This window comes from Neopelma chrysocephalum, unplaced genomic scaffold (genome assembly GCF_003984885.1).
Source record: "Neopelma chrysocephalum unplaced genomic scaffold, ASM398488v2 Primary Assembly neopelma1_24, whole genome shotgun sequence".
Taxonomy (NCBI): Eukaryota; Metazoa; Chordata; class Aves; order Passeriformes; family Pipridae; genus Neopelma; species Neopelma chrysocephalum.
Window position 1 is genome coordinate 29,423,683 of NW_020897693.1, and position 14,563 is coordinate 29,438,245.

The 14,563-nt window shown below is 37.8% G+C and overlaps 1 protein-coding gene across 3 annotated transcripts in view; it reads left to right on the forward strand.

Moving 5' to 3' along the window:
- Positions 1-1,604, forward strand: part of SCFD1 (sec1 family domain containing 1) — a 52,250-nt gene extending 50,646 nt beyond the window's left edge. For 2 of the 3 annotated variants that reach the window (XM_027709432.1, XM_027709438.1), the window contains exon 25: positions 242-444. In XM_027709432.1, coding sequence (XP_027565233.1) covers positions 242-265 — 24 coding nt within the window. In that variant the 3' untranslated portion in view covers positions 266-444. Of the gene's footprint in view, positions 1-241 lie in introns of all 3 variants that reach the window. The other variant, XM_027709428.1, reaches the window with a different exon arrangement.
- Positions 1,605-14,563: the final 12,959 nt, after the last annotated feature.

Sequence of the window (14,563 nt, forward strand, 5' to 3'; positions counted from 1 at the left end):
TTTGTTGTCTTGACTGTGTGCACTGTACCTTTACCTCTGAGATTTATTCAAATCTGAAGATTTGAAGCTCAGATCCTCTCCTCTGAGGCTATGCATTAAATATTCTATTAACAGCATACTTTTGGTTGTCAGAGACAAACAAAGCTTATAGGACAGAAGTATTTACTGTATGAACTGGATATTAGTTTGACTGAAAGAATAAGATTAGCAACCTAATGATTTTCTGTCTCTTCATGTTTAGCTGTCCCAGCTTGGCCAGAAATAAGACTGAAACACCTGGATGGCAGTGTGACAACAGAATTGTTACCACATTCAGATATCTTCATATCTTTAATTTTGTCATTATATTAAAACTTAAACCCGTTTCACTAATATGATAACTTTTAAAAAAATGTGTAATTAATACGGTGTATATCAACATTTCAGAAATAAACCTTAAAACCTGATATATTTTTGGTGGGGGTCAGTTTTACATTATTAAATTTTAAATGCAGTATTAACTATGGTATATGACAGAGATGGCTGAAAAGCATGGCATTTTCAAGTTGTTATATATGTTTCTGATACGGTAAATGGGGCAATAGGTCATATCTGTCCTTTGGAGATGTGTTCTTCTCGAAGCCAGAATATCTTTATTTAACAAAATTGAAAAGGACAGAACTACCTTTTAGGGCCACAGACAAACAGCCTTAGTGCTAGAGAACTACTTCTTCTAGTTCTTACCCTTTTAGTTTAACCAAAGTCCTTATACTTAGATTTGTGCAGTCTTTGCTTGGTGGTCAAAAGATGTACTTGAAGATACCTTCAATACAAGTTTCTGATGCAGTAATTTAGCTTTTCTCTTAAGAGAAATTTGCTTGTCTACACAGTCACAGTTTCAAACTGTAGAACTTAAATCTTTAATTTTTTCTGCACTTTTTTTTGTAACTGCTTTGACTGTTATGTTTGGGAAGAACCCAAATCATACTCACAAAACAGCTTTTAACTGTTTTATAAGCACATATTTAAAATACAGTTTTTAACAATTCCATTAGGCAGGGGTAGTTGAGTAGTTCAAAGAATCTCATTGTATAATTACATTTTGCCAGTAATGATAGCTCTGGAGAGCGCATAGAGGAATTGAGAGAAGGTAAAATTTTTTTTATAGATGTAAGTCTCTGCCTCTAGAAACATCCTCTCTGGAAACAGCACTGCTTCAGGTGAAGTAATAATATGCCTTCAAAATGAGGCTTAACACACGCAAAAAGCAAAAAGAAAACACTTCTTGTGAATTTATTAACAAACTGTGAAATTGTAAGAATTACTGGCTTACTGTAAATTTTTCAGCAGTGTTTTTTGCACCATTCTTCAATGTTGAATGTTGATTTTGCACTAAACACAATACCTTTTCCCCAGCTAGATTGTTTTTCATAACACTTATACAAGAAATGCAGTTGATCTATTCCTTAAAAGTATCACAAGAAAAATATGCATAATCTGGATCATGTTATCAAAAAGTAATAATGTTATTTAATTATCTCAGCTGAGCATTGTAAGCTACTCCATGCTACTACTATAAATTTCTAACTTTGCCAAGTCAATAAATATGTTTATTGTGGTGTTTATTGTAGTTATTGCATGTGAGCATTCTCCCAGACTTCAATAAGGAAGAACTCACTGTCAAATGCAGTTTGTTGTTCTAGTTCCCTATGCATATACTGTATTTGTTAGTAAAAACAAGCTCAAAGTGTGTTTGGAAAAGAAAATTACATTTAAGGTGTTTATTGCTTCCTGTGGGAGTTTGTTCCAGGTTCTTGAAATAATCCCTTCTCAACTGTGCTTCCTATGCAGAGTTTTAGCCTTGCAGCTGATAACCGTCTTACCAAAAGCCTACCAATTGCTTTTTATCCAGATTGTGGCACCGCTCCCTTAAACCAGGAGCACTCCTAAATCACAGCTTACAGAATTCGCTCTTTCAGTAAACTGTGTAAAGATACCAGAAATTACCTTGGTGGCTACATTCAAAAATCTCAGTTTTCAGTCTTTACACGGCCTCTGGAGAAACATTTTGGTTTTGCCCAACTTTATAGCTGGGTCTTCAAGACTGCACTGGTCAATTTGAGGTTTGGGTTTTTAAAGAAAAAATTAATACAATTTTCGTACTTCAAACATTCTTCTCCTTCCTCTCTAACTTAGTTTTCTGGTTTTGTTGTAGTAGTAGTGCTAAAGCTCTTTGTTACCAATAAGGTAAGGCTTTACAGCTCTGTCTCTGTAGGGGTGTACCTACATCATGCTTCTTCCCTTCTGACACAGTTTGAGTTATGGTGTGCTGGTGTTTGTTACATGGCCCTTTTTCCCCTAGTACCTCTTGTGGATATAGAAATGTGGAAGGTTGTACAAGAAGTCTCTATGGTTAATCCAGAGGCAAACAATGTTAAAAGTAAGCTGTTTCTTTGTTAAGTTTGTTCAATTTATAGCCAGTCACTGTGCCCTTCATATCCTCAAAGGCCAGTGCTTAAAGGAGAGGTTATGCGTGGCTCAGTGGGTCTTTTAAGTAAAATAATAGCAGCAGCATTCATGTTGCTAATAAATACTTTGGGCAGCTGCATAGAGGACAGGGAGGTTTGGAACTTTTCTAGCTCCTTCTCCGTTAATAAGCCTCTGAGAGGGCCAGCTTCTGGCACAGCAGTTCCAGCTTCCACGTCTCAGGACAGGCAATTCTTCATTGGGATCTACCTTCCCATGTAGGTAAGTAAAAACACCACGAGGCTGAGTGTCAAGTGCTAAACCTTTCTCAGGAAGAAAATTAGCAGTCTGGTCTTCAGCTGTAGAAAATTGGCACATCTGTCTTTCGGGAAGTATAGGAAAATGTTAAAAATCATTGCATGTACTTAAGAATTAATTCATATTTTGAAATTATAACCCTTTGCTTGCTTTCTTGCTTTAATTTGAAGGGTTTAGAATATTTAGATGGATTTTTTTGATTTAATGATGAATTTAGTGCCTCTGTTTTTCAGAATTAAGATGCTTCTAAAAAAGAAAAAGTAACAATTAAAAGAATGAAACAATCAGAATGAGTTAAAGAAGCCTCTGGAGACCACCATCTGGTCTAAATGCCCTTACTTGTATAACGCTCTCTGATAGAAATCAGATACAAATCTTTCTTATGTTAGAAGTAAATTTTGCTAAGATTGATGGTGTTTACATCAGTCTGAATGGAATGTAAAGTAGCAGCTTTTCCCCAAAACACATCAATTCTGTAGAGAATAGGAACACTGCTGTCAGTCACAGTTACAGAGCCAACACTGCTATGCATACAGAGCTCCAGGACTAGATTGAAGAAAGTGCAGCACTTCTCTTTTTGCTTGAATGATACACTCCAAAATGGAATTGCTTAGTGGTTAATCCAGTGTGTTGGCTGGAGCAATCCTAAAAGGTTTAAGATGTAAAGGGTTTATAAATAGGTACATAGGAATTGACTTCAAAACTATCACAACTATGTTCTTCAGATCTGAAATAAAAGATGTTGGGCTGGAACAACCTCCTATCCCTTGTTTACTGACAGTGGAGAGACCACTCGCTCTCTTTGTTTGGATGGTTCGTTTGTTGTGACTCATTGCTGACAGATGGCTCTGGATCAGAGAAAGTTAAGCCTGGCCAGTGTTCTGGTGGTACAAAAAAGTTAGCCACAGTGTTGATGATTTCTATGTAACTTCAGAGATCAGAGATGTTAATAATTTTCTTGCTGTGAATCAGTAGATGATTTAACCCGCTTCTGTTTTATTTGGAAGTGGTTTAGTAACCCTATTCTGTGTAACAATCTCAGTTGTTTTCAGCAACATTCAGATATATTCTGCTTCTTAATGTGGTCACATGTCACTGCAACACACATGCCCTCCTTCAACGGTATACAAAAATCTGAATATTTAATCTACCAATGCATCATAATTTTTTTTCTACAATTATAAACCCTTAGGTAGTTAAATTACTAAAGGAATTTTAAATTTAATTATAAACTTTGTAGCTTTCTCTTTACCTGCCAGTGTCTTTCTCCTTCTATAAGCCAAGCAGGGCTAAATTTTACATTTTTAAAACATTATTCCAACTCCTTCTCGTGATTGCGTAGGTCGACTTTCTTGAATTGGTAATGGAGGAGTGGTCTTTATCCTGTGAAAGCAGACACATGCCCAAAAGCCTCAGAACTATCAGTACCAAGTCCTACTTCAGTCTCCTCATCTCTTGTGTATGCATTCCTATTTCTGGCAATGTAAGATAGGTAAATCATATGCATAATGCTTTTACAGAAAATTGCTTTTTAGCACCTCAGCATGGACATGCAGTCATTTACTGCTCTGAATTCTTTCTTGTATTATGCATGTATCATGAAAATAAATGGATGAAAATTAACCTGGATAAAAATTAGGTCCCAGAGAGGTCTATAGCTTCCCTTAACAACACTTGGTGTGGTTTCTTTCTGTATTTGCTTGGAAGTTTTGGTTTGGTTTTAATCATAATGACCTGATATGAATACAATTCTCCACAGTGTTTCCTATAGCTAAAACCATTCTCCCACCCTTTTCTCCCTCGTGCAAATGAATTTATAATATCTTCTCTCTACGTATAGACATTCAAAGATTTTGAAATCATACTGACTATACAGTTTTAACAAATAATAGGATTATTCCTACTTCATTTTGGAAACTAAAATTACACAGGGCAGCTCAATAATTTATTTTGTGTTGGACTTAATTGAGCTGTTAAATATACTCCCTGAAATGAACTAGGACCATTTGTACATTCAGCTACAATGGCAAAGCTTTCTGGGTTCTTACCATCTAAACCAGGAAAATAATTGCAACACCTTGTATAAGTTGCCAAATGGCATTGGAAGCTCTGTTCTGAAATGTTGATTACATTCAGTCTGCTACGTGCCTCTCAAAAGACTTTTTAAACCATATATCAACACAGTTTTTGTGTTTCAAGTGCAAATAACTTTGTACACTTTTTCTAGACCACAAATATATATCATATGAAATAGATTGAGTAAGGGCAAAATTTTCTTCCATTTATAAATCTCATATGATCAGTGTTTTCCTACTTGCTTTGTTCATTCTTTTAAGCAGCAGCATTCTCTGTTATGTGTCCCTAACAAAGACTGTCAGATCGGGTCACAAAACCATATGAGGGAGAGATACTAGCCAAGGATGATGGATTATGACACAAAATGTTTCACAGGCAACCACACAATTTTTTTGTGTAGAACTTGTGTAATAGCAAAGCTAATCGTATTGCCAGTTTTGTTAGCACCAAAATAAACCCTCTCTATATGTGTTTCTATATGCCATTTTCCTGGGATTGTTGACAACTAAACTACTAAGCTCCAGCTGGGATGTGAATTCACCCTTGAACTGGAAAATCAGTCCTTTTCCCATAGATAACTAATCAGCCGTGGGTCTCATTCAGATATAGTTTGAATTGGTAACTCACAGGGAAAGATACCTACTCCTAAATGTCATGGTCTGTCCAGCTGCAGTACTGAGGATATTATTTTCTTTGCAGTGAAAAAAGCTTTGGCTAGCCAGCCTTCCCTCACTGTAACCATGCTCCTTGAAAGCAAACAATGTGAAGGAAAACACTGTTCCATAAAGCAGGTAACTATATAAATCTGCCTTCTGTGGTTGTGTGTTGCTACCAGCTCAGGGCTCTCAAGGAGGAGACTGGGTGCCGCACTCACTCCTCACTGGAAAAGTTGAATTTGTGCAGGCTCAGGGCCCAATATGAAAACAGGTGAACCTAAAAGAGGTCACCCTTAATTTTTAATTAATTTTTAATTAGTTTTTTAATGATAATATCTGTCATTTATTAGTTAGAATTCATGTTCTGTCTTTTTCTTATCTCTCCCTCTCGATCCGTTGCAATATCAATGATCAAAAGCGCAGTCCCTATACTTTAGGATAGGATCCAGCTTAGTCAAACAGTCAGTGAAAACCTGATGAAAACTGATGTCATTCTATAATCGTGGCAGTCACATCACAAACAAACAATGTGAAGGTAAACACTACTCCACAGGGAAGGTAACTATATAAATTTACCATGTGTGGGTTTTATATCTCCATCAGGCTGGAAGTCACCTTTATCATATGAGGGATAGGTGGTAGTTTGAAGAAGAAGAGGGAGGAAAAAAATAACTGGAAATCCCTAGGAGTAAATGTCAAAGAGGACAAACATGCTTTGTAGACCCTCACATTTTGCTGCAGGACTGTTCTGAAACTCTTACTGGGAATTCGTCCACTGTTAACTGGGAAAATCGTCACTGTCCACATCACCAGCTTTCTGATGTTTCTGCAGACTACGTTTCTCCTCAGGGGAGGAATCTGGTCTGTTAACCTTGCCTTGCATGGGACAAGGAACAGCAGTGATGTTACCAGCTCAGGACTCTCAGGGAGGAGACTGGGTGCCACACTCACTCCTCACTGGAAAAGTTGAATTTGTGCAGGCTCAGGGCCCAACATGAAAACAGGTGAACCTAAAAGAGGTCATCCTTAATTTTTAATTAATTTTTAATTAGTTTTTTAATGATAATATCTGTCATTTATTAGTTAGAATCCATTTTCTGTCTTTTTCTTATCTCTCCCTCTCAATCCACTGCAATATCAGTGATCAAAAGCACAGTCCCTATACTTTAGGATAGGGTCCAGCTTAGTCAAACAGTGAAAATGTGATGAAAACTGATGTTTCATAATTGTGGCAGTCGAATCATGAACAGCAAATCCGTGATGTTTTCCAAATTCTTTTTCCTCATTTAGGTGTCATTAGTAATTTGTTCTGCTATTCTCCTCGCCTGGCCCCCCTATGTGCAGTCTCTGGTCAGGATCTGGGCTTCAAGTGCCAAGCTCACCTGTATCCCAGCCAGGATCCAGTATCCCAGCAGAGACAAGGATTAAGTCCCAAAATGCGCATATTGATACCTCAAAGGAAACAGCTAGTTCCCTTCCCAAACCCGCAGAAATATTTGTACAGCTAAAGTTTCTGAAGCAAAAACACATCACATTTAGAAGAATCCTTTGGCACAAGATGACCTTGCTTTCTGTTACCTGTTTCTAATAAACACTCATTTTGGAAACGAAAACAGTGCTAAAAAAATAAATGCAACTCTGGCTTAGATACAGAAAGGACGATATCTGGATTGCATTCTTTCAAAATTTTCCCAGTAAGAAATTAAGGACAAATGTCTCTATCATTTAGTTATTATGTCACATTTTGATGCTGTTCATGTACATATATTTATTTTTTCCACGATGACAACAGAAAAGTGACCTCAAAGGGTATTTGTTGAAAGGCAATTTTACTCTATAGTCTCCTCCTTCCTTTTACTTAAAATTATTACCTTAAATGGATTCCATTTGTTCAAGTGTTTTACCAGTTCCCCAAAATTTACCCCTTCTATGCACGGAATTCCAGTTTTTCTGATCATGCCTAGTGCTCCTAGATTTAAGAAGATTTCTACTTCTGCAGCTGCATCCTGAAGAAGTTTGTAAGTGAGCAGCCACTGTGTCCAAGTTCAAATTCTCAAACAAGTTTACTGTTTATGGTTTTGGGTTTTTTCCTCCCCACAATGGATATAAAACTGAAGAGGGATGGCAGGACTGATTGCAATTTGCAGATGCCACTTGCTTACCGTCTTCATTTCCCTTGCTCATTGGAGAACAATATTGGCTGCATCTGCATCTTCACAGCTGCCTGAGCTGGAAGCCCCGGAACAGCACGGCTGGGATCGCAGCCTGTGACACCCAGAGCATGTGTGACATGGGCTCCGTGGCTGCTCAGACTCCAGCACAGCCAAGGTCCCAGAAGCCGTGTTGGGAACCGTGGTACTGTGGCTAAGCCAGACAGCACAGAGAGCTCAGCTGCCTGGGGAGAGAAGTCGGCTGGAGTCAAGGGGGGCCAGGAGGGACTCTGGGAGGCACGTCCACAGGAGCCACGTTCCTTCTTCCAGCAGAAGACCCAGATCAGAAGGATTGGAATGACAAAAGCGCGAGGAAGGGTTCATGCATCTGGCAGGGCTTGGAACCAACTTGGTTTACAGAAAGCTCTGGAAGAGTCAAATATTAAATGCACTGTGTTCAGTGTGATGAGGATTGGTAACTGAAGGGGTTTCAGCCTGTCTTATAAAAGGAAAAGGAAGAACAGGGCCCTTCCCAAGGCATCAAGGTGCAGAGGTCACTCAGGCAATAGTGTGTGGAGTGGGAGGGATCATAAAAAGACTCCAGCACAAATCCAAGAGGGAGGTTCTCCTCCAAAATGAAAGTCAAGGGGAGAAAGTAATGCTATCAGTCAGCAAACTTACAGAGACACTACACCGGCTCCCATGCTCTTCCCATAGTAGTCATGAGTAGAGGACCCAGCCATAAAAGTGGGCTCTGTCCCAGGGAGTTGTCCAAGGATAGGGACCATCTCTTTCCCTTCTCTCTCCTCCACAGGAGGATGGTCAGAAGAACAGAGCACTAACCTATGAACCTCAAGTGACCACACATGATTGGTAATATCCATCACCAAACAGAACCAGGAGGGAGACTGCAGAATCCAGAAATGACACCCCACTAAGCCAAGGGTAAGACTGGGTGCACACTGGCATTCTTCACTAAAAGATTCAGCTAGGAACTAGTGAATAAATTCACATATTTAGGCACAGTATCGAATATAAGGAAAAGATGAATGCCACCTATACATAGAGTATTTGCAGATTTCTTGTCAACTGAAGCTATAATTAAAAAGAAAATGCAGTTCAAATGACTATAGGTGCCTCTGAGATCTTGCACATTGTTTGGTGCCACAGCTACAGTTCCACTGTATAAAACTGTGGGTATACAAAAAAAAGTGGAGATTAAAAACATTAGGCTGATGCTGTTGTTGTATTGGAAAGCCTAGATTGGAAAGGAATATCTTAGCCAAGTCCACATTTCAGACAAAAGCTGGCTATAAACTAAAGTCATCTTTTGCTCCAAATACCACTAGAGCTGTTTTGAAAGGAAGCATAAGAAAACATCAGTTTATGGCAGTGCACATGCCTTGCAATGCACACAATCAGGTTTCCAAGTCTTTTGGAGAGACTGGTACTCCAACAAGTACCTATATGACATGCAACTCTATGAGGAGCTAATTCTTGAAAAATAATGAAAGACCAACAGTCAAGGAATATCTACCTGCAGTATCTTATACTGTTTTGTGTGTTCTTTTGTTCATCAAAACTCATAAGAAACATCATTTTTTTATGTACTACAATGACAGACCTGCAATATATATTTCCACATACAAATTTCATGATTAAACACATAACATGGTTTTAACATTTTCCATATCAGAGTTATAATTAGAAGAATGTGTTGCCTTCCTTATGGAAGTGCTTTTATTGCACTAGATGTTTGAAAGATCCACATGTCTAAATTTAAGAAGTCAGTAGTCAGTTGTTTTGAAGTGGGAAAAGAGTTGACATGATGATGTGAATTAAAATTATTACTATTCAAATTATATCAAGTTATTTTGCTTGCTATTTACTTTAAACCTGACTGGTAGGTGGGTATTATGAGCCATACTTAAAATGGAATGCAGTTAACTTGAAATAGATTTTTTTTATTATTTTAATAAAAGTGTTTTTCATAACTCAGTGTTCCTTTTTCCTTTCCCCACTGTGATCAAAATGTAACTCTCTGAAAGTTCATCTGGCAGCGGAAATGTTATTTCCAGTTTGCCTACAGATACAGTCATTTCTCAGGGGCTGGCTCATAGCAGACGCTTTTGTAGATAGTCTTTAAACTTTGCCATTTCAGAGGCAAACATTCTTGATCAAAGGATGAATAAAAAGGAAGGCCTCAGGAGATTCCTTCTCGGCATACTACCTCCAAAGGGTCCTCTCGGGTTACGAGTTCTCTGAATCTCAAAGCTACCTTTAGTTTCTGGTTTTATCTTCTAAATTTCTAGAGCTGTAGACCTAAAAGCAACTACAAATATTCCTTGTAGAATTTGCATACTTCATCTTGTTTCACACTCCACTTTTAATGAGAGAGGGAAGGCGAATTATGGATGGAAGCCAATGCCATAGTGTAAATATCCAATTGATCTGGTCATGTCCTCTGCAGGATGGTGGTGTTGCTCCATGGACCACAGAAGAGGTTATGTTTGCAGGAAAAATGCATAGTACTTGTTTTGAGGGCTGTGGATGCAGAACAGAACCTAGAGAGCAGCAGACATTTAGCATGATGGTACAAAGAGCAAAGGGAAAATGCACAACAGCTACCTGTGTGAACACTGTCCTTTTGTGGACAGTGGATCAAGAGCATTGGTACAACTGAAGGAATGGGAAAGAAGTGTGGACCCCCATGCACAGTAGGAAAGAAACAGCTGAGCCGAGTAAAACAGCCACCATTTGAGTTAGAATAGCTCTTAACTGGAGTGCCTAAAAGAAAAGATGTAAAAGAAAGTACAGGCACGCACACATACAGAATTATCCTTGTAGGAGGAAAGTTTTTCCTACTGCAAGAGAAAAGGGCCCTATTCTACTGAAATGAAATACTGGCTACTTAACAGGACTTAACAAAAAAAGAAAAAAGCATCTGAGAACAATGTATCTATTATAGCCTTGTTTTCCAGCAGATGTTTTGAGGTGACACAGAACAGTTTAGTAGCTGGGTGTTCTGTTTTAAAGACCATGCTGTGAGTCGTTCCGGAACAGAGCTATTTTGGCTATACAGGGATTTTAAATTACCATCTTTTAAAGTGTACTTAAACTGGTAAGCTATGTGTAGCTAAAGACTTTTGTTTGAGGAATAACAGTGGGAGTCCAAGAAAGGTACCTCCAAAAGGCAAATGGGCTTTATTAAATCAAAGTGCACAAAATGTACTAATCTTATCTGTTTTTCATACATCGTTCTACAGCCTCAGTGAAATAATGTATTTCACTTGAATTCAAAACTAATATTTCTAGCACGTAGACAAAGAGCTTTTGCTTTGCAAAAATATTTTTTCAACAATCAGGTGTCTGAATGCACTTCCCAAAGAACGAGCACATGAAGTGAATAATGATGCTATAAACCACATTTGACCTTAAACAGCACTCATATTGAAACAGGCCTTCACTGAAGCAGTGGCACTATTCATAATGAAAAAATTAAGCAGCAAAGTTGCTCAGCATGAACTTACCCTTCTAGAAATTTGAATAAATGAACTGATAATTAAGTATTTATAATTCAAGACTTTTCCCAATCTCATTAGTTCTTCCTATGTGACAAAAGGCCCGGGAGTGCCACAGGGCCTGTCTGCAGGTACCTCCACAGTGCTCAGGCTGTAGGCAGTCAGTGTCCAAGTCATACCCACAGCTTATGCAGATTTGTGGGTGGCAAAGCACTTTCTTTTGCTCCTCAGAGCCCACCATAAATGTATTGCTGCCAAACCTCTGTGCTTGGCTGGTAATGTTCACATAAATATGATTGAACTATTTCCAGAGCTGTTCTTGCCCATCGCTGCCTGAAAAATCCTTGCCCAAAACACTTTGTCTTAATGCTGCTCCACCATCAATGTTTTTACAGGACAAAATCAGCATAACTTCAAATTGCTCTCCAGCACCAGCAGCAGTAAAATATTAAGATACATATGTTATAATTTAAAATGCAGATATGTGTTTATGAACAAAAATTGATTGTGGCCTGAAATATTTATTGTTGAACTACTATTTCTTGTCCACCGCAAACACTTGAAAAAGAGCACTTTCATTCAGAGATTGAACTCACAGAGCTGTGTCATGTTCAAGCAGTGCCCTTACGAAAAGACAACTATCCAGAAGCTGTAGAGTTACCACTGAAGACACTCAGTTTATCTGAAGTCCTGAGTTAATGCCAGGAGCTTTTGAATGCATCATGTTTCCTGTAAAAAGTCCAAACATTTGAGAAAAATCAACTGAGCTAAATCTATTTAAAATCCCACAAGCTCCAAACACAGTGAAAGTCACAGGAGAAAGAGAGTTTTCTATAGTTCCTGTCTGAGGGGTGAAGCAGTCCTGACATAAATGGGACATTGTCCAGCTGCATATGCCTGTGTGGTGTCCATGCTCCTGAGGAAATTCCACTTCCAGCAGCCTCTTTGGCAAGCACCATGCGTGTACTGCAGCAAGCTGACATGCAGGAAAGCCACTATGTTCAGTTATTTAGTCAGCCAGAAACTACACAAGTGCATTAATTGCTGCACCTATTAAAACCTTTGATGGTCAGTTTAATTATTTCCATCAATAATGAAGAAATTACAGACACTACCCCCACCATTTCTTGCTGACCCTCGAGCAGTCCTACCCTTAGTTTAAAGTAAGGGTAATATTCACAAATTCTAAATCAGAAAATAAAAGGTTCACAGTCTAGACTGAAAGATAATAATTAAAAATAACACACAGGAACAAAATTATTTGACATTTCTACAGAATTTCCAGAATTTCTAAATAGTGCCTCAAAACTGTGTGTCAGATTACTGTACTACCCGTAGCTTTGTTTATGAGCCTTTTAGAGCCTTTTACATATGTGCAAACTGTTATAACAAAGTCATTTTAACCACAACTGCTTATCCATCATCAGTGAAAAAAGAGTCTACTCAACACTACTAATAGTTGCCAAAGCTAACAGATTAGGCCAATGTACTCATCTGGAAGTCCTACATCAAGCTATTTTGGAGGTACAATGAACCAAACAGTTCAGAAAGTGTTCAAGCAGTGAGTTAATCTTATTTTCCGAAGAAGTAAAATTTCCCGAATGCCTTCTAGTTTGTCTCAATCTTCATAAAATAAAATAAGATGAAATAAAATAAAATAAAATAAAATAAAATAATAAAATAAGTGGAACCTCAGTGAAAGATTACAAACCTACCGGATTAATTATTTTGGTCATGGTGAGGTCAGTGAATATGAAAAGTGAAAAGCCATTTTTAAACGTGGAAGTAAGGTCAGTCTCTGAAAAGTGAAATGTGAAGAAAAAGTGAATGTGGAAGAAAAACAAAAGCAAATTTATTTATTAGCATAAAACACTTTTCACAGAAATTTTTCATACCTACCTACTACCCCAAACCACAGGAGAGAGAAAATTAATTTCCTAACAGGTAAGCAAGTAGAAATATTACAAGAATCAGGTATTCTCTCCCTCTCATTAGCCTGATTTTGCAGGAAATTCAGGCTGGGAAAAGGAGAGAAAAGCACCTCAAAGGCGAGGAAATTGATCATTTCCTCTTCCAGAGGCCTATCCTTGTGGCAAGGAAGATTAAGCCCACAGTAGAGAACAAATAACTCAGAGGTGACAAAAAAGGAAAGATAAAATTCAGTGAGCAGAACAAGTCTGAGAAGAAATTCATATGGAGAACAAAACATCTGGGCACTAAGGAACAAATTTAATTGTTTCATTAATGAGCATCAGGAAAGATCCTCTAAGTAACACCTGACAAAGAGGTGTTAAACATACCTCATGCTTAAAAAAAAGCAAAAGTCATTAAAAGACTAAGTCTCGGAAGAAAAAATTATTACTAGATGTTGAGCAAACCAGGTAGCATTCCTAAATTTCATCTGAAAATACTGAGTAGATATTTATCACAGTAAAGGAAGGAATTTTGCTCAGAACTTGCTGGTGGATGAGTTATTATTGAGACTGTCAGGTGAGAAGTATTCTTCACAACTTGCTTGAATAGGATCAAGTTTATTAGTAATTTAATAACAATAATAATCTTGAATGAATGTAATTTGAAAAAAGTCAGTCACTGAGAAATGAGACAAATATCAAATAAATAAACAGTTCAGTGAAATAAGGATAGAGGATTATTTACATTTTTCCTGAAACATGATGAGGTTTAAATGTCCAATTTTTTTCTGGCTGCTCATGAATTTGGAGTTATGTACATCCTAAAATGCTCTGTTTTCTATTAAAGCTTAATGAGCATAGCAATGACAGTAAATTTTTAATAACACACAGAATACTGCAGCCACAGTCAGTGAAGCTACTTGCCATGATGAGAGGTATTAAAGGCAGAATATGAAAAAATAATTTTATTTACACAAATTTATTTTCTTCAATCCTAAATTTCTTTCATGAGCTAGTTATGAGGTTGATGAACATATTGGGGAAGAAATGAGAAGAAAAGGGGATTTACATGACAACACTTCCAGTGTTGTCAGAGGGTTGTATTGGGGGGTGCGTATATATATATAAATATGTATGTATGTAAGTACACAGAAAAATCTAATGTTTCCACACTGCTTCTCTTTCCAGATAAGCCCTATTGCTGATATTCTTCAATACACCCTGCAAAGCACTGTCCTTTTTCCTCTAGTTTGTAGCTTTCCTTCTGTCTGATTTAACACCAAAACCATCAAAGTTGTGCACGTCAAGGCACTACAAAGGATTTACCCTTAGCCACATTCTACATTGATTCTCTAGTCTACCTCTTCTACAGCTGGCAGATACGAAGTGGCAACCAGGACTTAGACCTTGTAAATCAAGCTTTCTGGAAAAAAAGCCAGAGCTGAGCCTTATGCAGGGCAAGGATATCTGACTTCACTGTCTAG